At 47.4% G+C, this 27,285-nt stretch overlaps 1 protein-coding gene across 2 annotated transcripts; it reads right to left on the bottom strand.

The window, feature by feature from the left end:
• Nucleotides 1-2,263: 2,263 nt before the first annotated feature.
• On the bottom strand, nt 2,264-25,846 carry GATA4 (GATA binding protein 4). 2 transcript variants are annotated; one of them, XM_013128389.2, is made up of 6 exons: nt 25,321-25,846; nt 6,904-7,073; nt 4,624-4,749; nt 3,351-3,438; nt 2,940-3,085; nt 2,264-2,736 (listed from the first exon to the last, which is right to left on the bottom strand). In XM_013128389.2, the coding sequence occupies exons 1-6, from the start codon at nt 25,844-25,846 to the stop codon at nt 2,554-2,556; spliced, it is 1,239 nt and encodes a 412-aa protein (XP_012983843.1). In that variant the 3' UTR covers nt 2,264-2,553. The 2 variants fall into 2 exon arrangements, with proteins under 2 accessions (XP_012983843.1, XP_005146461.1); XM_005146404.2 differs by having other exon boundaries at nt 6,904-7,070.
• Between the last annotated feature and the right edge of the window lie 1,439 nt (nt 25,847-27,285).

Raw genomic sequence — 27,285 nt, 5'->3', positions numbered from 1 at the left:
TCCATTGCAAGTGGACTCCTTTATGGCATCTCAGAATGTATTTTAAGGGCTGGAGAAAAATTCAGCTGGAGAGTTTGGCTTTGAGGGGAGGAGAAGCAGCACAGTAGTAAAGCAAAGTGGACAGAGCCTCTGGGAGCATCCGTATGGAAAGAGAAATGGGGCATGTGGTTGGACTTTCACCTGCTCCCCTCCCTCTCAGGTTGTCCAGGGTAGTTCTAAGTATCTCAAATATGTGCATTACCTTTGTGGTGCATGCTTCTCTGATATGGACAGGAATTCAAGCCTGATCCCAGAGGAGCTCAATTGCCATTTACAAAGGGATATAGTTCAAGGAGGAGGCTGGCTAAAGACTTGCATGTCCAGGGAGAAACACCTTTATGTTTTCACCCCAAATTCATGTTTCAGGTGTTATTTCTGGCCTCTTCTCTGCAACCTACCAGGTCTAAGCAGAATCACAGAATTTCATTAATTTTTATTCATGTTTCATGAATGTCTTTTGCTCATTTGTAATTAACACTAATGAGGCTAGGCCCTGCATTAGCTCAGCAAGACAGAGTGGGATCTCTGATGCAAATCCCATCTGGCCATTTCCATAGCATTCTTTGCCATGGTATTTATCTCTGGGGAGTGCAGAGGCTTTGCCACCCCTCAAAACCCTGCAAATCCAAGTTACACAGAGCACAGGGAATGTGGAAGGGTCTGTGACTCTAGTCCCAGTCTTTATCACAACCAGTCCAGTTGAATTCTTCTCTTTAAAGAAGCTTTTCTACCACCAGGAGGAAAATGACGAGTTCAAACAGAGACAATACAATGCCATTCTTTTGCTTCAAATGCGTAGGTGGCTTTCCATGTATCTTGGTGTTTGGGTGGAAACACTCTTTGTGGGAATGTTAAACAGTGGGAGACAGAGGATGGCACATTTGGGAGGGATGAACAATCCCTCTTCTAGTTTTTCACTTGGTAGTTCCATACTCAAGTTCTGGATGCAGGGAGGAAAAGAGAGGAGCTGGGAAGGCAAGAAGAGTAGCAGAGTGTGAGGTGTATAGAAATCAGAATGGAGAATCTTGCAGGATGAGGTCTCCCAGAAATTCTTTGTCTGGACATAAATAATGAAAACATCCTGGCAAGCATCTGGTGAAGCCCTTAGGCTGCACAGAGAAGCTGTGGCATCTGCAATGCTGGAGTTTGTTAAGCACATGCTAGAGGAAGAGCTGTCAGGGTTAGTTTAGGTAGAATTGATCCCTTTGGGAAAGGGAATGAGTCAGTGAACAATCATCATCTCCTCCAACTCCATTTGCTATGATTCCCTGGTTGCTGAGAGCCCTATGGGCAAGAAGAAACAGGAGTCTTGTTTAATACTCATGCATGAATGGAGTTACTCTTCTCTTGCAGGCAAGCAAGTCTATGCACATGCTTGGTACAGAAAACAGCTCTCGCCTATCTCCATTAGAGGCTGAAGCCTTTGCTTGTTTGCAGAAGGTGGAATCTTAAAGGGTTGGATGTGTGAAATGGCCATGAGGCAGTTGTTAGGGGGAAGTGGGCACTCACAGTACAACCAAAAATAAAGGACAATCAGATTTCATCAATGACATCAAAACCAACATAAAAGTATGCAAAAGGCTTAAATTAACTGTCTCAAAAGCAATGGCACAGCAGCGTTAGAAGAGCATCTTTCATTTGCTGTGCTCTTGAATAATCTCTCAGCCTGGTTTGTAGCTATAGGTAAGGGAAGAGCCCAGCAGTTTCCTCCGGGATTTGATAATCAGCATGGGTCTCCTCTATCTGCTTCCAGAAGCTTCTTGTTTCCAAAATCCCTCTTTGATTTTGGACAGACCTTCTCCCAGGCTCAGCCAACAAACTGTTGAAAACACAGTCCCATGATTTCATACTGATAAATAGGAAAGGAGTTGCTATTAAATACAGACATTCATTAGCTTTTCAGACCATCTAGGAAAATGAAGACAACGCTCCAGATGTGTGAGCTGAGGATGTGTGTGCAGGAGGGTCTCTATTTTTCTCTGCCCTAGATCATATCAAGTCCACTAAAGCCACTACAGCACATCTAGTGAAGTCTGTTCTGGAGCTGGCTCCATTTGGGTGGAAGATCACTGAAATTTGGGTAATGAGAAGATGGTGGCATTGTCTTCTGGCCAGGAAAAGAACAGATGGTGACAGTAAAACAAAGTGTCCTTTTTCCACCTTTATCTCTTAAATGCCAGATATTTTTAAATAAACAAAACTCAAGTAACTGTGTCCATCTTTCTGGCTATTTCATAGAAGGTGGTGGCAATCAAATAGAAAGGCTCATTTAAAGTGGGGAAAAAAGCCTTCAAATCCATTAGTTACTTTGAGATTTGAGTCTTCTCTGTTAGTTTCAAAAGAGCTCTCCTACACCTCAGGTAAGTCCTCTTTACCTCTTTGCTGGAACACCTCACAAGGGGAGAGAAGACAGGAGAGAGAGGGAGGTGGGAAACAACATTGACTTGATGATTACATGGCATCTTCTTCATCTCTCAAGCAGATCAGCCTGAAGTTCATGGATGGAAGACCAGGTTATGCAGTTATGATGTCCCCATGGTTTTCAGCTAACACCAGGCTGTTCCAGGAGTCCTGTTTGGAGCTGGTTTGTGGAGACTGGCTGATAGCTGACTGGTAAGCCTGTGGGGAAAGCTTCAGAGCTGTAATTGCAGGGTGAATAGATGCCCCATGTCCAGCCATGGCAGAGACTGAGAATGCCTATGGAAAGAGGAAAATCCTGTGAACAAAGCTTCAAACCATAGAGGACTATATGAATCCTTTTATGGGGCACTGGTGCTATTGTAATAACACGCCAGAGGATTTGCTGTAGAGCTGCAGATTGCAGCCTGGGCATGATACTTTGAACAGGCTACCATCCTAGTTCCCATCTTTGTCCCACTCCCAGCATCTTCCCTCTCTACCTGAGAAATTGGGCTGGGGTGCCCGTAATGAGATGAGAGCCCAGGTTCTGTTTTTATGGGGCGCATTTCCTCCGTGGTTGTGGTGCTGCTGCTGCTGCTGCTGGTGGAGCTGGTGGTCGGGGTAAGACTCTCGCTGCTAGACGGACCTGTGAGAAAGCAGATGGTAAAGCAGGCTCTTCCCAAAGACCTTTTGTACAGAGCTGTGCCCACACATAAAGTTAGTTTGGGTAAAAAAATAGCATATAAATAGTGGGAAGGGCTTTGTTGCTGCTGAAGGGCATTCAGCCATCCCCCACTGTTGAAAAATCATCCCATTTTGTGGTGGGGTGTCTGACTCGCAGGACGTGATGGTCAGAAACACAAGCACCCACATGTATACACATACAATAAACTCCTCCGGTTAACACTTACCTGCTGATGTCTTTGTTTTGTTAAGGTTCTTCGGCTTGCGCTTCCTCGTCTGAATGCCTTCTTTTCTCATTGCTAAAGGCCTTGGAACCTATGGACCAAAATATAAAAGCACATTATTTTCTGTATAAGGTGTGTAAGGTATATAATGTATAAGGTGTCTATAATGGTTCTGTCAATAAGGTTGTCTGAGAGAATGTTTCCAGCTTCACCTTGAAAGCTCCATGAAAATGATCTGATTTTATTGAAAGCAACAAGATGGAGCCCAAATTCACTGGTCAGCACTGGTACATCCAGGCTACAAGATGTGCATCCAAATGAGCATAGGTTTTCACACACAGGTGTTGAGTGTTTTAAGGCCAGAAGGGAGACAACAGCTTGCCTCATTTGCTTTCCTGTTTAACTCAGAGCAGAAGTCTTTATGGCTAATCCCTCATCTCTAGAAACGTACCAAGCCTGTGTGGGGAGACCTGCCTTAGGAACTGATCCTACTGCAGTAGTCATCCTCATAGTTAGACACATGCTGAGATTCCTAGGAAGAATTATTGGGTCGGGGAAGGCTTCCCCTCATCTACCTCGTCTTCCAGCTTTGAACTATGTCTCATGAATGCTTTCATCCACTGTGAAGCAGTGGACATAATCGAGAACATCGATGTGTATAAAAGCCTTGGGAGTAGCAGGCAGAAGCAGAACTAGGATTTGCTACTGTAGCCAGGGTGTTGAAGGCCTTCATCTCTGCCATGGGGGTGGCCCCACTGCCACTGACTGATGGACTGGAGATTTACATCTTGAAGTCCAGCTATACCTTGGACTGCAACAGGACTCTGTAGAATAGACGTAGATGCATGAAGCCCCCACTAACAGGAAGAGGTGATCTGGGCATCCATGCAACAAAAATCGTCTATCAGTCGCATGAGAAGTCTACAGCCAAGTCTTAGCTGGGATCTGATACCCAGTGCAGAGGAGCTCAGCTTTTCCTTGCACTTCTGACACAGATTTTTCACTGAAGTGCCTGAATTTAGGTAGCAAGAACCTGGTTCTAGTTTTATTGGTTTTTAAGATTTTGATGCACAGGGTGGCTATTTAGTATGTGAGAAACGCCCTACGTTCATCACCCATTGCCAATATAAACATGATGTAATGTTGAGGGGAGACTAAAGCCCACAGCAACAGCAGGACCAACAGCTCCCAGAGAGCATGGAGTTGTGCATGGGCACAGCCCCTTCCTGCTGTTGGTACCCTGGCTGTAGAGAGCAGAAACCCCCGGAGGTGTTACCCCGTGGAGCTTCATGTAGAGTCCGCAGGCGTTGCACACAGGCTCTCCCTCGGCGTTCCTGCGCCACAGCGTGGTTGTGGTCGTGTGGCAGTTGGCACAGGAGAGGCCGACACGGCGAGAAGCTGACTGCAGGGAGATGCAGAGGAGAAAACACATCAGCATTCTGCTGCTACCCGCGGCCTGACAGTGCTGCACAGACATCTCCTGGGGCATCTCAGATGATGCCTGAGACATAGAATCATGGAACAGTTAGGGTTGGAAAGCACCTTAAGATCATCCAGTTCCAACCCCCTGCCATGGGCAGGGACACCTCACACTAAACCATATCACCCAAGGCTTCATCCAACCTGGCCTTGAACACTGCCAGGGATGGAGCATTCACAACTTCCCTGGGCAACCCATTCCAGTGCCTCACCACCCGAACAGAGCCCCAAATCTCCAGCAGGTCTAATAGCAGCTTAGAGACCTACTGCATGTGCACATCCCTGCACTGAGGTGTCTGAATCTCAGACCCTCCTGCCCTTTCAGGTTCCCAAGCCTTTCACCTCCAAGCATCATGGCATATCCCAAGAAGATGTTATCAATGTCATGAATGTTACATACTCCTTACTGCCTTTGTGTGATGTTGCATATGTGGCTTCAGGGGGAAATAAGAAAGAGTGCTTCCAATAGCATCATCTTCCTGAAGAAGGATAATTAATAGGAATCCCCAAATGAAGCAGTACAAAGGAATAGACTTTCTAAAGTTCCCTTTCTGAGTGAACTGGTTTAGCTAGGCTCAGAAGGCCACAGGAGAAAGACAATGGACTTGAAATTACATAAAATATAAGGTTTGAGCTGGAAGCAGAGTGGGAGGTGAAAGAAGGAAAAGCCACATCCTCTGTGCCTGCCCAAGACCTCCCACCATCCTTCGAAGCTCAGGTCTTAAGAGGCTGAGGATAACGTCTGGATGGGCAGGGGTCAAATTTGCTTTGCTTGCTTATAAAGGCTCCCTAAAATGGAACCTACAAGGAAGAAATCTGGTGGTCTTGGACATCTAATCAGCTCTGCAGACCTGAACAGCACATCTGATAATGGGGTGAAAGCCTGGGGGATGAGGACCTGGCAGATGCCGGAGATTTCCTCTATGATCTTTGCCACAGCCTTCTCTTTGTGCCTTCTCTGTCATTATGACAGTATCAGTTAATCTACAGCTGTGGGACAATAACAGTTGAAATTCAAGTACTTCTTAAGACATTGAAAGCTGGAAACCCCCTTGGTGAGGAGAAACCAAACACTTCTTTAGTTGTAACCTCGCCATGTATTTGCTTTAATCATTGTCCTTTGTAAATGGACCAAGAGCTTAAAAAAGAGCTTGCAGCAAAGACAAAGATCTCCCCTTGCAGGGCTCTCTGGCATATCTCAGTCACCAAAAGAAAAAGGGTTTACTCAATGACAGATTAAACCAAATCACTGACTATATTTATTTAGGTAGACCTGCTGGCATTAATTTAACCACAGCCCTACAGTGCATCCCTAGGCAGGTCCTGCTTTTCCTTGTGGAAGTTCTCTTCTAAAAGAAAAAGCAGGAATTTGGCCATGTTTGCATGGTTTCCAGATTGCCATCTGCCCAGCCAAGTGACTGAAGTGCATGGATAGATCCACACAGCTCAGCTGTTTCTATTTCTCATGGGGATTTCCAATCCTTAGCCCAAGGCTGTCCGAGTTAACAGCTCACATGGCTGCTTGCGGTAAAGGACCAAGCCTGGTACCCAGCGGGGCGTCCCAGATGTGCCCAAGGGTTACAGGTAGACCGGTAAACGAGAGAGGGCAAGGTCCTGGATGCTAGGGTGCAGGCCCTGGCTGTCAGCTCCGTGCCTAGGAAGGGGCATCACAAGAGGGCGCTGGGTGGCTGTGGCCGGTGGCAGCGCCCAAGCTGCCGGAGTGTTTTCTGACGCTTGCGGGGACGGTTTGAGCACAGACAGGTCTGAGCCATGCAGAGGGCAGCGCAGGCTGGGGATGGAGCCCCATGGAAGACAAGGAGTGGACAAACGTGGTCCTCAGGATGGCTTGGTGGCTCCCTTCTGCCTGAGGTCATAGAATCACAGCCTGGTTTGGGCTGGAAGGAACCTTAAAGCTCATTCAGGTCCAACCCCCTGTCATGGGCAGGGACACCTTCCACTAGACCAGGCTGTCCAAGCCCTGTCCAGCCTGGCCTGGTGCACTGCCAGGGATGGGGTCTTTTTGCCTCACCCTTACACGCAGCCTTGCCCCACATGCATTTGTGTGATCTTGACTTACCAGCCTCCTCTGAGGTTTGAACAAGGGCCGGTTGATGCCATTCATCTTGTGGTAGAGCCCGCAGGCATTGCAGAGGTAGTGCCCCGTGCCATCTCTCCTCCAGAGCGGGGTGGACATGGCCCCACAGTTGACACATTCTCGCCCCTCTGAATAGTCATCAAAGAATTCTGCTGCCATGATGGGAAGAAGGGAGAAGGGTTGGTTATGAGGCCATACGTTTAATTTCTGGTCTGGTTCTCAGTTTAGCCCAGACAGACATTTCAAGAAGTCACAGATATTCAGCTTTTATCAGTTGCAAGAAACAGCTCTTCCTTTCTTAAGGAAGCCCCCCCGGGATTACTGGGCAGAGGAACCCCTTTCCCTGCCATACAGTGTTGGCCGCAGGACTTCTGTGGCAGCAGGGATGTGCTGGGACACAGATACAAGGAGACAGAAATAGAAACCTCCCCTTCTGCTCTGACGTTATCCAATTTTCAAGATTGGACATAGCCAGGGCAAACAGATTGAGCAGGCAAACAGCCGTGTTTGCAATCAAGACAAATTTCCTGTGACCAGGACAAACACAGACCTGGACCCACAGAGGAGAGCTGCCCAGAATCAGACAGATGCCCAAGCATCTCTCAACAGGGCTTAAGCAGGTGTGGGCAGGAAAAGCTATGCCACATTCTCTGTTCCTCACCCAGCCCTCAGCAGAGGTGTATACCTACAGAGAGCTCAGGGGAAGAGATGTTCATGGGTCTTTGCCCTGTTCTTTGCATAAGAACATCTCTAGAACTAGAAGAACCCATATGTAGAACCCCAGCTCAGGCTGTCAGCTAACAGACATCATCACTGGGCATTTGTGTATCAGAGACTGAGCTTTTGATGCAAATCTCTATTGTGCTTGGTGTCAGTCTCCAGGGTGCATTGACCCACCACATTCCTGGTTCATCCTTCACTAGGGCCTGGCTGAAGCTGTGACATGAGGACCACTGCCCTGGGCTGGGCCAGTCCAGTCCCTCTTGCTGTGGCAGTCCATATCATCTGCAAGGCAGTGAAGAGACCAGTACAAGCACCTTGACTGCACCATCAATTGGTCAACTCACCCTTGGATGCAATGCCCTCAAAAAGCCCAGAACTTTGCCTAATGAAATACAAGCATCCTCTGTTGGCCTTGTGGAGATGTAGATATATCTGCATCAAAATGGCATGGCCCTTGAAAATACGTATTACTGATGGTCCCACCTGAAGAGTATCAGCTACTGAGTTCAGCTTGGGGATGTATTTCTTGTGCTACAAAACCATTCCTTCCTGCACATGGGCATGTTTTAATGTGGATACCAAAACCAGAACACGAGACAGGAAAATAATTATGGAGAAGAGAACAATAAATGGCAGCAAAGGGCTCCATTACTTAGCATAGGCTGGGAATAAACTAAATTCCTGAAAAAATTCCCAAGAAACCACAGCACACAGGAAGCGTTTGGAGGACAGCAAGAGCTTTGTATCAGGACCTTCAGCCAGTGTAAAATTAGCTTTTAAAATGTTATGATGCATCTTTCTATATTTTGTGCTTGTCTACCTGCTTCTTACATGATTATCTCAACTTCCTGCTGGAAGAAAATTGTTCCCTAAAGAGCAAACCAACCAAACTTGGCCTCCTGCCCATCTGTGTCCCAGTCCCACTTGGATTCGCTGATATCCACCAAGGGTAATGTTCAAACATCAGCATTATTTTCTCTTTTCTCCAGACTATTTTTGGAAAATCTGTAGGAAACTACATAACCATGGACCAGCCAAAGGATTAACAAATTACTAAAGTGGAGCCAGTCAACTGAGACACAGGGAAACAGATGCATGTGAGCCTATTTCTCCCTAGAAAACCAGGCTAAAAATAACAAGACATAGGTCCATCGGATAGTGCTAGAAAACAGTAATGAGTGTACCCATGGAGCTGAAAAGGAGGAATCCAGTATCTTCTCAGCAGCTTAGGAAAATCTCATTACCTTTGAGCAGTTCTGGTGGGCTAGGAAAGATGGGAATCCCTCTAGGTGACTTTGTACACATGGATTCAGTGATACCGGTAACCCTAATGCCTCACTTTCCCCTTTAAAATCATGATTGAATCACAGCCAAAATCTAGATCAAATAAACTTCCTTTGAAAAGAGAAGAGGTTGGAACAGCTGGTCAGGAAAGAACACATTTCCTTGAAAAATCTCAAGGAAAACATTTCACTATTTATTTTTTTTTTCATCTTACAGGTTGTTGAGTCTTTTTGTTACAATTTTCCAAAGAAAAAGCCAAATTATTTTCATGGTGATTATTGTTCTGTGAGAAAAACCCTTCTTCTTTGAAAATAATTCAGTACAAAGTTGTTGGCATAATCCAGGGAGAATTTAGAGAGCGAAAACGGTCCAAAGGTAACAGCTGACACTCTTGACTGACGTGTGTTGGGTTTGTGACTAATTACAAAATATCATCTTTCCTGGAGATTTTTGGACCAGAAAACCCAAATCTGAAAGTTTTTAATCAAAGAAAAAGGAGGAAATTCCTAACAGTCACATGTCAAGTGTTGGACTGGCTCTGGAATAAGAAGGTCCCTCAAAATGGGTATGATACAAAGAGATGGCAAATGTGAATATACTTCTGGTTTTAGAGAAAAGCAGAGTATGTGGAATTGAAACCAGGCAAAGTGTAAGTCTCTTGCTTTCTGACAATAACCTAATTTGCTACTGAACAGTGAGCGTTATTTCCCAAGCGTTTGTGTGACACCAGCTCCACGTTATTTTCACTGTTGGTTTGTAATCAGACAGACACACCACCAATAAAAGCAGTCTTGAGGCTTGCTTTCCTTTCTAATCTGTATGTTTTGAGCTATATTCATCACTACTGGTTTGGTGGTTTGGTTTGGTTCAATTTACATGGGGTTTGGACCGAAGCTTCTCTCTTAAGGGGCTTGCATTGGTTTAAGTTTTCACAAGTCCTCTTCTGCTTCCATAGTAAAAGCGTTTGTGTGATATTCCTCTCTCAGCTGTAGACAAAGGCAATCTTTATGAACATTAATAAACAGGAATAACTGGTGCTCGAGGTGGGAAGGAACAGACTTTGTTCCCAGGGCGCTCTGAGGCTCCACGCAATGGGTGGCTCTCTCTAATCGCAGCCTTCATGGGGCAATATCAGATGGGTGCGTCCCTGCGTGCACCACGCAGTGCTGAGTCAGAAGATGACATCTGCACTGTGCAACCTCATGAACACTGTTCGTCAGAGCAAGGGGAGCTCCTTGACCACAAGAGATCTCACCTCGATCACAAGAGATCCTCACCACAAGAGGAGAAAATAACCCTCTCCTGCTTCAAAGTAGGCTTAATGATGGCAAAGCGTGTGTCTTGGACACTAATGGTTACCGGCTTAGAGAAGATGGTGTAGGCTTAGTGCATGGCCCTTAGTGAATGAAAGGCATTTGAGCCCCAATGGAAAACTGGAAGGGAAGAGACTGGATTTCTTTTTAATAGAAGTGCTATAATTTCACAGCATCACTAAACTCAGGGATGAGGTTGCCAAGGGGAGCTTTCTGAGTTGACCTTGCTGACACATCCCAGCTGCTCTGGAAAACCTGAGGATTACAAAAACTCATCACAACATAATGAGAAAGCATCACCTGCAGAGTTGCAGCCCATGCAGTTTGACATAGGTGGATGTCCCAAGACCTAGGAAACCCAAACGTTCCCAGGGCTCAGAGCCCAAAGGAACCATGATCCATCGTTGGGCTGAGCTATATTTGGTATGGAGGTCACTGGGCTTCAAGTGCACTGATTGTTTAATTTGCCATTATTATTACTAATGGGGATTAAGAAGGCAAAAAGCAGTGAAGTGTTTTCTTGGCTTCTGTCTCGGGGCTGGAGCTCTAAATCCTGGCATTATGAGATCCCTTGACACTTATTCCTTGTACTTAGCAGCCGGGAAAGGAAACGTTTATTCAGGCAGCAAATTGCTTGAGCAGCTCCCGGAGGGCCCTGAACAATGCGGGGGGAAGGAAAGGCTCCCCCAGTCACACTCAGGGCAATAGTTTCCGTTTCGTGGCATAGGAGCCGCTGCCTGATAATGGAGATTTATGGGTCTGTCCGGTGACCTCTGTAACAGCCTTTCTGCTGGAAAGATTTACTCCCTCTCCCAAAGCCAGGTATGGCCAGTGCTGGGACAGGGCTGGGGAATGGACAGTGTTTGCTGGATACACTGAGAAGGACACAGTCCCATGACTGGAGTAGCCTCACTTGTGCTGAATGGCCTCATCTTCCTCATTGAACACACAGCTCCTTTATGTGCCTTTGCCTAGCACTTATCTTGGATAATATCAGTCTTGGGACAGTCCTTTTTATGGGTTGAGTCACTGGCATTGACTAACGCTGATGGGCTTCTACCTAAATCTTCTTAAGACCCTACCTTTGGTCTACAAAGGAGCTTCTCACCTGAGAGCAGATCATGAAATCTTGCTGAATTATCCAGCCAGTGGAGAGGATGGATTGGGTCCTGTCCCTGTCCTAGTCATCAGTTTACTGTGTGAAAGGAGATTTTTTTCCCCTCACATTTTATGAGAATGTTTATGAGAACTGAAAGGTCCGCAGGGCAGGAAATGTCACTTGTATGTTGCACAACAGCCTCCTAATCTTGGGTGAGGCCTTAAGCATGCTAATGTCAGAAATGCTTTCTACAATGTGATATTCAGTACCCATGGAGCCAGGCATAACTCGTAAATGGGGCGCAGGGGTTGGTAGGGAAAAAGCATTCTTGGATATGGCACTTCATGGCTTTTAGTCGTTGGGAGTGGTGCTTCATATCCCCCGCCATGCCCATAGTGATCAACTGGTATGGACAATGCAGGGCTCAGTAAGAAAGCAGATCTGAGCACTGCGAGGCAGCTCACATCTCTACAGACACATGTCCAGCATGGCTAGGACATGGCAAGCATCTCTGACCAAAGACATGACCCACCCAAAGTCTGAGTGCTTTTGCCAGACAGGAGAATCAGATACCAGATGGTGATCAGAGGCAGGTTGCTCAGGGCTTGAGTCTGAAGAGCTAAAGAGTGGCTTGAACAGCCATCCCTGAGCCTTTCCATCTCTGCCAACCCCAGCTCTGCCAGACTGACTGCGTCCAGACCTTTTAGGTTTGTTTGGGCTTTTCTTTAACAGCTCTCAATCTCTCAGCCTTGGAGAGATCATCTTGAATGCATAAAACCTGATGGATCAGGACCTAAAAGAATAATAATAGCAAAAGCACACCCAACAGAGAGATATTGAAACCTTCAGTTCAGAGCCAGCAACCAGTTTATAAGTTCCCATTCCCAAACCAGCCTCTAGAAGAGGACAAAGAGCCTTCCCTACACTGGTTTGGGTCAGACCCTATTACATGAGAAGTAAAAGTCTGGGTGAAGAGAAATGGAAAGAGACTTCCATTAATATAGCACTGGAGTTTTGTTTACATCTGGAGGGATATTTGATATCAACATTTCCCCCTGCAGAAGCGTCTTCTCAACCCTACGAAGCAAGTTGGCAAAGGAGAAGCTGTCCTTCAAACACAGCCAGGCACTTAGAGGCTCTAAACAGACCCTGAGAGCAGTTTTCCCCACAGAGAAGCAGTTTCCTGAAACAATTTGTTATGATAAGAGGTGAGAGCCACAGTCCTGTGTATACACAAATCCCAAATGGACTCTCTGGGGAGCTCACAGCTGAGGCAAAGGACATTGGCCCCTCGGACACATGGACACCCAAGGATCCCACCCAAGACACCTTCTGCTCGAAGGGACAGCCATGAGAGCATGGCAGGGGGAAGGAGGGTTTGTCATTCCCAGCTGCCTAGGATGGTTTGTCCCAAATTCCACAATTGTTTCCATTAAAAAGTGACAGTGTGAAAATCCTTCCTAAAGTTCAAGCCTTTAGGGATCCTTTTAATAAATCATAGAATCATAGAATAGTTAAGATTGGAAATGACCTTAAGATCATCTACTTCCAACCCCTAGTGGAGCTGCAAGTCACATCTTCTATTTCTCTTGAATGAGTTGAGATGCTCCCATGGATTGCATGACTCCAGAACCTGAAGTTTCAAGGGGAAAACTCCACCAGATCACAGCAGTTAAAAGTGCTGGTTGTTCCAGTACCATTGCAGAGCAGGGCTGAACTGGAAAGAAAGCAGCAAAAACCAAGGAGAGACAAAAATACAAGGGACAAGAAGCAACTGTAAATACATAAATAAAAGAGCTCAGATTTATGCATGGAAGAGGCCTGTAGCCAAAAGAAATCTGTCAATGGGTCTTTCCTTTTTTGATGGAGATATCGTCAGCTTGACATGGGACTGGGATCAGCAAGCCCATGTGCTTTATTCTGCCCTTCAGCTAATGGAGCTGAGGATGATTCTGTAAAAACAGGTTCTGCCCATTCCCTTTTTTTTCCCCTCCCTCTTCTATGCCTGTTTCCTCTCTGATGGAATTTAGGGGAAATTCATCAGGGCCCTACTATTTTAGAGACTAATGGGACCTAGACATGAGGAGAGAAGGGCAGCACCTGTCTGAGAGGTGCCAATCACCGCGTTGGTTGCTGGTGGGAATGTGGGTCCTTATTCTTCTCTGGTCTGGATTAGCAGACATCACTGTGTGATAGCTGATCTACAGGAAATGGAGAAGTGGGTAAATTCCTTGTGCTTGCCAGGAACACAGTTTCAAGCAAAATGCATCATTGTGCTGCTTCACAGAAATGGCTCGGTGCTGTCTCAGAATGTTTTGGGGTATATCTGACACCTTTAGGGTGGAGAAAATGGTTGGTTAGCTGTCTAGACCAGTTTTCCCCCTGCAAACCTAAAGACCCTACTCAATGCTTAGGAAACATTAAGCCTACAACATGGCTGAGCCAATGCTGCTTTCAAAAAGGCAAATAAATCTGTTTTTTCCTTGCTTTGTGAGACACCGTTCCTGTGCAACCTTTCCCAGGCCAAATGTTTCACATTAAGGCAAAGAGAACGCTGTGTCCCTCCCCTGCAAAGCTCCCTCCTCTGCCTGTGGCAAGCCAAGGTCTATGGCACACACCATTGCCAACAGCCAAGAATACTCCTTTCCTTCGTGGATATGTTTTCCCTAGTTTGAAGGACAGTGGAGGTAGAAGCAGCCAAGGGACCAGCTGAGATCATATGCAAGAAGGACACAACAAACACAAAGGTTTGTCATATTTTGGGACTGGCTTTTAGTTCAGTCTTGGCTCTGCAGTAGGTTTCCCTTGAGCGAGGCTTTTCATCTTCTGTTCTTCACCCATGAGGGGGAGCAAAGGCCCTTCCCTGCCTCACTGGGGAGAGGCAACAGGACAGCTATCAAAGGCCATGGTCATAGACATGGAGAGAAACCACATCTTTGCTGTCTCTACATCTATGGATGTGGATGAAAACAGCCTGGATTTCTCTAAAGTAGATTCAAACAAACTGCCTGTTTAGGGAAGGGGCAATAATTGGTCCTGGGGGACCTGTCTAACCTGGTTGCTTGGAAAAGCACTGACAGCTTTCCAGCACACCAGAACCACCAGACCCCAAGCCGTCAAACCCAGTGGTTGTATCACAGCGGAGTGGAGAGTCTGTTAACTCACACACTGAAGTACCACATCCCACATCCAAATGGCACATAATCTGCTACATAGGAGACTGCATGCAAATTGCCCCTAGGATGGAGGGTGCTTTTGGTTGGAGCACTTGCTGGCCATTCTTTGAGAGCAACCTGGTGTCCAACAGCAGCTTCTGCTGACTGTCTGGTTGTGTGTGAGTGAGCTCCAAGGTCTGCTTTCTTTTGCTGGGATGCATGCCTGATCCCACCCACCACAGTGACCTCCCCTTTCTTAGTCCTACTCGCAGTTCTTTCTTACACTTGTAAATATCTGAAGCTCTTCTGATAAACAGAAGATTCATCTGCTTATCGACTGTCCAAATATTGTTTAACAAATCTTAGATTAGCATGGAGAGCCTGGGAATGGCCAGGATGGAGCCATCCACAGCCTGGGGTCTGCTTGGCAGGAGGCACCTGAAGATGGTCTTTCTCTCTAAAGAAAAACAGCTACAGTGTTATCCTCCTTGAATATGGCCCATCTCTAAAGGGATGTGTCCTACCAGAGGCTCTTCTTTGATGACTGCAGGCGAAAGGATGATGGGGGAAAAAATGTAGAGCAGAGTTTAGGATTTGCAATGCTATGATCCCACTTGGGCAGCTGTGCTAAGATTGAAGAACATGGTCTGTTGAGTTCCCATGGCTAGCATCTGGCACTAGTTCATCATCAAGTATGGCACAGCCTTCTCATGCCCTTGGTCCACATGGGCTCCTACAGAGAGGCTGAAGCGCTGAAAATCCTTGAACTATGGGAATCCAATGGTGTTTGGTCATATATCCTAGTGCAGCATCTGTCTGTCCGATGGTGACCATCGGCCTGTCTGTAGAGGTGACTACCAGCACCCAGGTGGACCAAAGCCAGGGCCAGCTCTGGGCCCAGAGAAATTGATGCTGTTTGGGTTCAGTACAAGTACATCAGTTAGCCACATATATGCAGACAACAGAGCCATACCCTTCTCAGTAGTGGGAGAAGGCACAGGGGGATGAAGCACAAACCACAGGCTGGGAATTAGGAGGTGTTTTCATTTGGAGGTGGGGGAATCCCATCCCCAAGCTCTATCCAGGTAAAGCCACAGCTGACCTCAGCCCCTGCTACCAGTTGTCTTGCTTTAAACAGGAGGCTGGATTAGAGATCTTCTGACCTGTATTTCTGCAGCCCTGCAACTCTAGAAACTTAAAGGTTTGTGTTGTTTTTTTCTGATCAGAAGGAAAGATATTGGATATTGCCAATATCCAATTGGCAAAATTCTGCTTGTAGGAATACAATTGATTGAATTATGTTGTTATCTATCTGTGTACTATACATGTGTATATATACACATATACACACATATATGCACTTATATATGCAGATATATAAATGTATACATTTGAATATATACACATATACTATGTCCTTAAGAATGCATGCTAGGAGTCATCTCTAATCAATTCTGTTTGGTTTTGCTTTTAGAATTATTATTCTATGGCTATATAGAACATATCTCTATACACTTGTGTGTCCGTGTATATATATGTGCACAAATATAAGATACACAGACACACATACATGTATTAAAAATGTTCACTTTATGTGTCTAAACCATATATATAGCATATGTAGGAATATAGGAAATATGTAGGCTATATATTCCTTCACATGTCTAAGCCCTCTCTGAGCATGACAGCACTGACCAAGATTGATGATCACATGCATATCCAAACCCTTGCCCCAGTTTTCTTTAGCTCGCTATTTAGACAGAGGGTCTGGCTCCAGTCAGGAGGTGTTACACTGATAAATCCCACACAGAGGAGTTACACCAAAATAAGTTAGGGCAGATCCTGGCCTCCCTGCGGGACGCTAGCCAGGGACAAACAGAAAGGTGTTTACTACAGTTCATCACGTTATAGGGGACAGTCAGTTTGTCTAACCCCTGGCCCTTCTCTTTTCCTCTTCTATTAGTTATTCTGAACGTTAAGTCAACTCAGCCCCTGAGTGGGGTGGGAGGGTGGAATGATTGTCCTGGCTGCCGATAAAGCATCTGCAAAGGTCAGTTCGCACAGAAACTGCAGTCCAGGCCAATAAAACGGCAGGTACCGAACTTATCAGGGCAACATATAACTTGCAGTTTTTCTAACTCAATTGATTGGACTTTTTATCTAAAATAACAGGCATTATAAGATAGGGGAAAGTCGAGATAAGGAAGAAAATTGAGTAGGTCTTGAATCAAGATCAGCTTGGGGACAGGTTCAAACTCCCACACCTGCCCCGGAGGAATCAATGAAAGTTGCTTGGCGTCGTCCCCTCGTTTTGAAATGCTGGTGAAGTTGAGTGAACTTTGAGACCGTGGCGTTTATTCTGTGATTATAATTAACCTGCTCACCCGTTGTTATTGATTTTGTGTGAAGGGAGGTGACAGAGTCTGACTGGGATGTTGGTTTAGGAATAGAAATGGCTGGGAGGGCAGGCAGTGGGGCAGGCAGCAGGGCAGGCAGCGGGGCAGACAGCTCGCCCTGAGAGAGGGAGACCCTTCCATGACTGGGAGAAAAGGAAAGGGGATGAGAAGGGGATTTTAGACTCCTGCATGTTCTGGGAATTGGAAAAAACATCAAGGTCCGTTCTTCACATCACAGCATCAGTGATTTGCCGCATTAAAGCAATGAAGGGCGGATGGAGAAGAGCCTCAGTTGTCCCCAGGATCGAGGGCATCCTCCCAGCCCAAGGGAGGATGAAGAGGAGTCATTCTCCCAAGCCAGCTGCCCCTCTCGTGCTCCACATCACCAAGGCATGTCCCAACTCAGCATCCTTCCCAGCAGCCATTCCCTGGAGCAGCCAGCCCCTGGGGCCAGTACTCCCTTCCCAAAATAATCTCAGCCATCTGGGGCCAAACGTGTCATTTGGAGGAGTCCTGATGTCTGGGGCTCACCATTTCACTGACTTTTTTACAGCTCCACTGCTGCAAGCCCTGAATATTGAATAATGATGGATCCCTGGCTGGCAAACCCAAGATCCTGGCTTGGAAACTCATAGGAGTTTAACTAATAAGAATTAGGTTATGGGTTTGGTCTCTTCTAGACTTTCAGCATGAAGGAATCAGGGTTTCCTAGTTTCTCTCTTGTCCAGAAAAGCTGTTCCTTTCTTTTCCTGCAAAACCAGAGCTTGACATATGATAACATGACTCCGGAAGCTGGAACTGGAAGGAAAAAAGAGGTGCACCAAAGCACAAGGGCTGGCAACAGCCGGAGGCAGGCAGCTGAGAAGCAGACAAGAGGGAGATGTCTCCTCAACTGTTTGGAGATGTTTGCAGAGCCAAAGGAGACAGCCCACTCCCTGGAACTGGCTTAAATATTACAGACACAGCCAGAGAGCACTGTGCAACCAGGAGCTGTGGGGACAAAAAGGCGAAAAAAAGGCAAAATCTGGTGTCTTCCTACCCCCCTGCTTCATCTCTGTCCTTAACATCTTCTGCTGGGTTCAGGCTTTAACCTTTCAGGGGAGCCTGACTGCAACAGGCACCCAGTCCTAGCCCAGCACCCTTTAAGTACACTGTGCTGCAGCTGGAAGCATTGGCCAGAGGAAAACGGGTGAGCTTTGGGAAGAAGAGCAAGAGCAGGCGGCTGCATCCCACCACAGGACCTCTCCTGAAATGCTCTCCCAGCACACACCAACCTAATTCCCAGGGATTAGGAGGAAACATTTCCAAGCAACAATTCTGTTATCCCAGATTCAGAAGCATCCAGTACCAGTCCCTGGTGGAGACGAGAGTTCAGCCCTGCTGCATCCCTCATCCGGCTGCCCTCACCCCACCTCTGATGCAAAATTTACTTTTCCTGACTTTCCATGAATTATTTTTTCCTCTTTCACAAACAAGATGAATTTCCAAGTCTCTCCCAGAGCTGGCGTGAGCGATTCGAGCCCCACTGGCTGCGATAAGGGGCTCACCAGCTTTATGTGATGCTAGAAATAGTTAAAACAAACCCACAAATTCCTGCATGCTGCAACATATAAACCAAGTAGCCACTTTCCAGAAAGGAAAAAGAAAGGCCCTGCTGGCTTTTAGGGCTTCACCTCCCCACGAAAACCTATAGATCCCCATATAATTTGCAGGAGGCTGCATTTCTTCCCTAGGAAAGCTTCTTGTATGGGCCTGATCCTGCACCAGCTCCATTTGCTTTAAAATAGTAATGGTTTCAGCTCTGAGTAAGTGAGATGACTTTCTAGGGGATTATTTGGGTTTTTTTTCTGCATAATCCATACTGAATTTGGGGGGCGGGGGTGTAGGGGAGGGAGCTGATTCCTGCATCCTGCGTCCTTCAAGCCTTGCCTGGGTGAAAGAGGGATTTGGCTTAGAAAGACAGAGGAAACAGCAGAAAGATGTTGGAAGGACCCAGCATTGCTTCCCCCACGCAAAGGGTGCATCCTACATTTAAGTGTCCACCTATTTAAGCAAAAAAACCCGCTTGTGCCAACAAATAATTGATAAAGTAAATCATTACCGGGCACTTCTTGGAAAAGAAGAAATCATTTCTGCTTCCAGTTGACACTGCCCCAAACTTGGCTTTAAAATCTGGCCCTTGCCAAAACCTAAGATCTGAAACATTTCAGCGCTGATGGCAGGGTCAGATCTACGTCCAGCTTTGAGAAATCTCTGCACAGATACTCATTCTCAGCTGACCCAGCACCCCCCTGCCTGTGCTTTTTTGGGGGATGAGAAAATCCAGCCTCATCTTATCGTGTTGAAGAAGAAATCACAGCCGAGTGCTCCAAAGAGCGCAACAGCACGGGGAATGCTGCGAGCTCTGCAGCAAGTGACCTTCTGAAAAGCTGCAAGGGACAAAATAAACCCAACACATTTCTGCACTATGAGACCTCACAATGGCATCGCTCATTGTGGCAGAGCTATGGGCCTTCCAAAAGAGTCTTTGCTAACACTTGTACCAGCTGCTGCGAAGCCAACAATGATCGAATCATTTTCAAGAGCTGTCACACATGTGAAAGCACCCGTGTATAAAGACCTCACTGCTCAAGCAGGGCAGATAATTGGGTTTAATTTGTCATTACGGATGTATTTACAGCTTGGACCGCTCACCGTGACCAATGATACGGGGAAGACTTGTAAAGGCCAGAGAGATGTTAGTATTTTGCCGTAATGCTGGATGTTATCATAGGCAACTGCAATGTTTTTGTACCATAGAGGGGACCTGCAAGGGTTTTTTTTTTTTCCATGGAAGAAAAAAAAAATTCAATACAACCTTATAATGAAATTTCCTTGTATAATTTGGGTTGATTTTGGAGGTAAGAGTGTATTCTCACCTATTTCCCTGGTTAACTTAAGCAGCACTTCACACTCACGCACCAAAGGCATATTTACACCTTCGTGCCAGACAGCAGCGTGAATTCAGGATCCACCTACAAGGTGACTATTTGGCACTTCCAACCTACTTTTTGTCAATCCTACAGGCGTAATTACACATCCCCCTCCCAAAGCAAGCCCCGACCTCACCATTAGGACTGAGGGGTTTCAGAAGCGTAATCATGTTATTTGCAGATCACACATTGCTGTAAGACAGGGCCAGCGCAGCCTCCCAGCATACACAAAACTGGCTGATTTAATCCCACAGTCTGAGCTCTCGACACGGATCCCCACCTGGTTTCGCAGGCAGCGGTGAGCCCCAAATGGAAAGCAGACGCTTCGTTAAGTCTTTTTATTGTAGGGATGAAAAAGCCTTGAAAGACCCGAGGTGTTCCGCTGCATCCCCCCACCTTCCTCTGCCCCTCAGGAGCAGGGGGACATCCCCACATATCCCATTTTCAGTGAGGAAACTATAGGGAAGAAGGCCACAGCGGGCTGGCATGTGAATTTGGGAACAAAACCTCTGAAAGATTATATATTCTATTTCCACTCTTTTTCATGTGCAAAGCTCTGCGGGACTTGAGGAGAAAACATTCCAGCCCATAAGAAAAAAGGTCTCTGCAGGTTTTGGGGCTACACCATCAATTTGTTTTAAACTGGATTTTCCCTAAAATGGTATTGTTCTACCTTATTTTATCAGCCCCTGCACACCTCCTCCAGCCGACCTTCAGGCACAAACACTTGCTCATCTTGCTGTGCTGCTGCTTTTTTTCACCCGGTTTGGGATTTTATTTGCTGGTTGATGCTTTGTTGGAGAGGGTTTCTTTCAGGGCATCCTTAGTTTTTTAATGGTTTGCCTATTCAAAATACCCAGCTGCTTTTGGGATAACTGAGTTCGGGGAGCCCCTCTCTGCCTGTCGAGCCAAGGTTTCTCCATAGTCAGAATAGTACCGAGCAGAAGGACAAGCCCAATTTCCTTTTGGAAACACTGCCTAGCAAACACTCATGTCCCAGGATTTCGCCTCTTTCCCCCCCCCAAATTGGTGGAAATAAATATGTAGAGAGCAAAATATCAGCTCTTAAAAAAATTAAAATGCTATTATTGTTGCAAGGATAAAAGCACGTACATTAGCGCATGTGTGGAAGAGAAAAATAGTTCTGGTTTAATAAGTCTTAAATTCAGTGCCATTATCTGCTGCCTTAAGTTTTACTGCTTTACAGAAATCCAGGAGCATTTATAATGTATTACGTACTACACCATGGCTGTTGTATGCAACATATGCCGTTGTATGCGGTAATAACGTGCAATTTTCGATTAAGGAATTGCGTTATGAATCAGGGTAATCTAGTGCCCGTATGGGTGATATTTTTATTACTGTTGTTGCTTTATTTGCGATTTCAAATGCACTGTTTGTGGATTTGGGTGGTAATAATGAGTTGAGTGTTTGAGCTTGATCTTGCTCAGAGATTAGAAACCTTACTTCTGCGGGTTTCACCCCAAATCCCAGACTGACTGGTGACAATTAAATTAGGCGGGAGAGCAGAAGGTGGCTTGAAACCTGCGGGGGGGGGGGGGGGGGGGAACAAAGCCCTGGGCCAACCTTCCCTGCCGGCGGAGCCGAGGTGAGAAATGCAACCGCTTGCAAAACAGGGGATGTGGGGTTCCATGTGAAATGCAGACGTGTCCTGCGGCACCATCCTTCATCCTACAGCCCTATCCCTCATCCTACAGCCCCATCCCTACATCTTACGGCCACATCCCTACACCCTATGACCCTGTCCCTTGTCCTATGGCCCTATCCCTCAGAGGGCAGGGACAGCAGAGATTGAGCTCCTCCAATTGCTCACTCCCCCATGGGGAGCAGTCACCATGCCCTTCGGTGTGTGGGGAAGGTGAGGGGCTCCTTGTAGGGCAGAGGGTTGTAACAAATGCCAGTGAGTTACTGGAAATACTGGCCCTGGGGATGCTACAGGGCAAATCTCTTAGCATCCCTATGGGAAGGTGTAAGATCTGGTTCACAATCTCTCTCCCACCAGCAGCAGAGAAGGCATTTTCGAACTGAGTGTCTGCTCCAGGCTTTGATCTTCCCAGATGCTGCTGCTGCGTTCAAATGGTTCCTGTTTGAGGAACCCTCACTTCAACTTAGTCAAAGCAAAACGCTAAGCACCCGTTACAAATGCCCTCAGCCCCTAGCCCCGATTTACTTCCAACCACATCAACCTCCTCGATGCCACAGCAAAAGAAAAAACCAAAGCTTTTTAGCCAAGAGCAAAAGTACAAGAGGCGGAGATGGCAAGCCAGGATCTGCCCTCCATCCTCAGCCTGGAACCATCCCGGAGACAGCAAGCAGCAGCGGGCTGGATGCACTCGGGCTCCTGTGCCTCCCTCGATCCCTGCTCCCCTCTGCTTGGGGAAGGGGAAAGGAGCAAACCGCTCCTCCATGCTAATACTGGGAGAGATTTCAAGAGGTTTAGGGGGCTGGCAGGGAGGACTCTTCAAAGGGCATTTTGCAGCGGGTGCTTTTCATGCCTCATTAAGTCGGGAATTGGTCGCAACCCCATCCAAGGCAATGCCTGGAGCAAGTTCACGGCCTCGGCTGCAGGATCTGATCCTGCCCTTCAGGGTAATGAAATCATTCGCCAAATGTACTCTGAAAAGCCCAAATCTGGCATTTTCAACTCACACCGGGGAAAGTTTTTCAGACAGGGCCATGTCTTTTATGCACCCATCCTTCCCGGTGGTTTATACCACGGAGCTGCATTGACACCTTTTAACCCAGGCCAAAATTCCTCTTATTAGGAAAAAAAAAGATTTTTCTTTCTTTTAGTATAATTTAACATGAATACATTTCACTGAACTTCTTTTCCTGGTGTATTGCTTTGCAGTGTGAAAAAAATGCCATGTCCAATTGCAGTCTGCATATTGGTGTCTGCGTATTCAGCTACACCTGCATAGATCTGATCTTCATTATTAAAAAATGAGAACAACTAAAACCCTAATGATCCCAGGTGTGCTCGGCAATTAGCGATATCCAAAGGTGGTGGTTCTCCAGGAAGCCAAATCACTGGAAGAAAATTCACTGCAAGAACCACTTGATTTAATATAGGGAAGGATTGTTTCCAGCTTGAGATTCCTCATTGTGCAGGGAATAAAAATACCTTTAGTCTTAAGGAACGGCAAAAAAAGAAGTCGGCTGCACTGTGCTGGGCACTGCTCCGACGCTAAGCCAAGCTCGGATGTGTTATTAAAGTGAGTCTGTGATGGGTGCAGTACACAGCAGTGTTCCCACACACACACTACGTCTTTCCATGCCTTTGGTTTTTCAGCCCATAAAGGCTTTTTGCCCTTCCTCATGGGAAAGAATCCCTTTCTCCTGGCTCAGAAACCACCAGCCAGTCTTTACATGCCTCAAGACCCCCTCCTCGATACCTGCCGCCTGGGTAAAGCATCGTCCCAGTATCAGAAAGGGACCCAGCTGGAAGCAGGCTGGCATCGGCCACATCCCGACTCGGGGAGAACAGGGAAAGAGACAGGTCTGGATCTTAAACTACTTGCTGGTGGAGCTGCCTTCCAAAAAGTCCATTTTAATCCTGAAGTTAAAACTTGTCAGCTTTCAGGCAGTTTAATTTTATTTTTTACCAAAACGCTTTTTTTACTTAAAACCCAAGCTCTTTTTCTACAGTCAAAGAGACATAATTACACGCAAGCTTATAAATCCCCACGTTTTTGACACGGAGGACGGAGTCGATGCCGTGAATCGGGACCTGGCAATGGAAAAGGGTCCCGGCTCCTTCCTCCTTCATTAGCAACAACTAACATTTTCTGTCCTGGCTCAGCACATCCCATCTTTTCAATGCGATTTAAAAGCCCAGATAAAAAACACTTTTTGCCACCAAAATGCAGGCTGCGAGACCTGCAATGCAAACTGCTGGCTTAAACCCCCCAAATAACTGCGTTCAGTCTCTGGCACTTTAAAAGCCGATGGGTATTTTTGCAACTGCAATATTCATTTGCATTATTTTAAAGTTATTTTTATTACTAAGAGTACTTTTGATACCACTCCAGAAAGCTGGCATTTTTTTTCCCCAAGGAAGAGACGGCACCGTAGTCAAATACAAACACACGATGTCCTTGTTAGCATTCAATTAGTATTTGATTGTTTGATTCATCCTGACTTTTTTTCCCTATACATTCCACCTTCTTGTGGCTTCCCAAAATTGGTTAGCCAAAGCTTTATCCTTAAGGATAATCTCTTCCCCATTTTAAGCCATTTCATAATGCCCAAAGGAAAGCAAAAGGCATTGGTGAGGCCAAGCTTCCACTGATGCCCAACTTTCCTTTGCTTTAAGTCTTAAAATAATCCTGAAGATAAAGGAAATCTTGCACAACACGGTGGGAAAAAATGCCCTGCAAAATTCAGGTTAGGGAACGCAATCTCAAAAATGTATCTGCACACAAATTTGAGTCGTTTTCTTTGTTAATCCCAACCCCAAAGCCAACAGAAATACCTTCGTGGAGAGAAAATGGGAGAGAAAAAAAGGGCTTATGAAACAGCAATGCAAATTTGTGCCTGCATTTCTCTCCCTTTTTTCCCCTCTTCCTCTCTACCGAATATGAAAACAGTATTTTGAGCCATTTGGGCCAATTTCTGGTTGTAGACCCAGGGGTGCTTAATGAAATTAAAGGCTCCAAGATTGGGATCGCGCAAGAGATCACGACTGAGATATTCTGGAGGGCAAGGAGACACCGAAATACAGGGCTGGGTTGTCCAGATGTGCCTGTGAATCCCTCAGGAAGTGTGCTAATAAATGTGGATGCATTTATTTTTCTCTTTCTTCATCATCTCTCCCCTCTTAGCACCAAATTTCCCTCTCTTTTTCCCTTCTTCTAGCCTAACCGGTCTTAAGTAAAAGAAGACGTAACATAGAGCAGCGCAAAGGGAAGATCGGGGATTCATGGGCCACACTTCAATTTTACCATTCTCCATACAGATTTCCCCCATTTTACACCTCAGACAAGCCCAGGAAGGTGCTGCTTGTGCACGTCGGGGTCCTGCACACCAGGATCATCCCCATAGCAGCCCCTAAATCTCCTCGGAGCTGTTTGTGGAGCTGGCAGGCCCTGGAGCAGGAGCTCGGCACATCATTTCTTGCCTTTCCGGGCCTATCCTGAATTATGCTTTTTGGTTGTTTTGGTTTTTATTATTATCTTTTTTTTTTTTTTTTTTTTTTTTTTTTTTAGAAAAGGAGGTTTTTGACGATATTTTGAAACGTTGGTTTTGCAAAGAACGAGCGTGCAGGGTGAGGGGACGTGCAGGACCATGGGCACCCCGTGTTTTGCAGCCAAATCCAACAGCCACATCCCAAACACGCTGAATTTCTCCCTCTTCACCCTACCCGCGAGTGCACAAATATTTGGGGGCAGCGGGGTGAAACCTTCCCTCCCCTATCCCGGTCCGGTCTGTGCTCACCTATGTTGGCATGCCGGGTGGCTGCGGGCGTCCCTCGACTCTGCAGGTTGTGCAGCATGGAGCTGTCGAAGGGCGAAGAAGTCCAGGTCGTGGCCATTTCTGGGCTCATATAAGACGGGTAGGGGCTGGAATAGGAGCTGCCGAAACCCCTGCTGTACTGCTCCCTCCCGTTAGCAGAAAGGTTCAAGGAGGTGCCATAAGCCGCCGCGGCTTCCCGGGAAGAGGTGGCAGGGATGGGGGTGCTGGTGGAGAAGGAGAACCGAGGTGACACGGGAGGGTGAGAAGATCCCGGGTTGTAAGCGGCGCTTTCAGCTCCGGGTTGAGTCCAGATGGAGTGGCTGGAGACGGGGCTGCCTTGCTGGGAAGAGCCGCTGCTCTGGAGGTACGGCAGGCTGGGGAGCATGGAGGTGACCCTCGTAGTGGGCACATAGACGGGGGACGCTGCTGCCGCGCTGTGCATGAAGCCACCTGCCCCCTCGTAGGCCGGAGGGCCGGGGTTAGCTGCCATGGCTAAACTCTGGTACATCTCGTGATGGGCCTCCCCAAACCCCGGCCGGGTCCCCGGCCACAATCCAGAGCGATGGGGAGCGGGTGGAAACCCCTCGGCTCCACTTTCCCCTGCGGTGAGCCGGCGCCGTCTCCCGTGGGTGCAGCCTTCCAGCCAAAACCAAAACACCACCAGCGATGCAATTTTCCTCCAACCCCCCCCAGCACCCTTGTCCCCACACCTCCCACCTTCCCCACCTTCAGCAGGTCCGGCCGCCGCTCCGAGACCCCAGGCAAGAAGCCCAGGTCCCTCCGGAGGAGAGATTTAGCTCCCGCCTGGATTTAGCTTCTCCCACTGGGCTCCATCCATCACCTCCCGCCGCACCCCCCCACCCCCCCTCTTCCACAATGGGGCTGGGCTGCTTAAAACCCCGGGTCAGTCTCCTCCCCCCCCCCCCCCGCCCGTCCCGTCCAGCAGCACCTTGGGGAGCCCGGGGGAGCCGTGGCCGGGGGATGCGGGAGGAGGCGGCGGCCGGGACCCCCCCCCCACCGCCTCGGGGCGGAGGGATCGGGAGGTTAGAGCAGTTCCTGGGGGGGGGGGGGGGGCTGGAAAGGGGAGGTGGAAGGGGGGGTGCGCAGCCGGGAAGGTGAGAGACAGCGATGCTCTCTGCTAGGGCCTGGAGCAAAAACCTTTGTCCCGCAGGTACGATCGGTGCTTTAAGTTGTTAATGGCCCCGAGGCGAGTGTTTGATGTGGGGCTGGCGGCGGGGGGGCGACACGGAGGCTGCGGGAGAGGGGGGTAAATTAGACAAACGGTGGGGAGGAAGAAGAGCAGCAAGGCTAGCTCGACCCTGTCACCCCCCGCCTGCCCCACTCGTGGCCGGCCATGCATGGAAGAGGGGTGCTTAAAAGAAGGAGGGTGCATTAACCCCTGCACCCCCATCCATGCTGTTCGTTTGCAGGTAATGGTATGTAAGCAGCAGACCCCTAGGAGCAGCTGCAAAACTACTCCCTCCTGAGTGTTTTTAATCCCGTTTTTCCTGCGTGGGGAGCTGGGAGAAGCTGGAAGCACAGCGGGATGACCCACGGGATGCTGTGGCTTGGGATGGGGAGGCATTTCCCAGAGCCACAGGGCAGGGTGGATGTGATGGATGCTTTTCCCCATGATGGTTTGAGTTTGATTACGGGCTCCTTTAGGAAGGGGTATGGGGTGGAAGGGCATGGCTCAGGCCGAGGGGTGCTGTCAGGGCCTTTCATGGGGCTTGCAGTGCAAGACCCCAAAAAACGTTGTAGAGGGGAGTCAGGGGGAAATCTCCTTCCTAAGGAGGACTTGGGAATGTGGTGAAACCTTCTAAGATGCTGTTTTCCCTTCAAATCATGGAGGGATCCCAGAAACCCACATCACACCCAGAGAAGGGCTGGATGGGGGGGGGAATTATGGACAGAGAAACAACTCTTGTGTCTGATTTCGATGTAACT

Source organism: Melopsittacus undulatus, chromosome 3 (assembly GCF_012275295.1).
Source record: "Melopsittacus undulatus isolate bMelUnd1 chromosome 3, bMelUnd1.mat.Z, whole genome shotgun sequence".
NCBI classification, from domain to species: Eukaryota; Metazoa; Chordata; class Aves; order Psittaciformes; family Psittaculidae; genus Melopsittacus; species Melopsittacus undulatus.
Note: the sequence above shows the minus strand (reverse complement) of the source record. Positions and strands in the feature narration are given on the sequence as shown.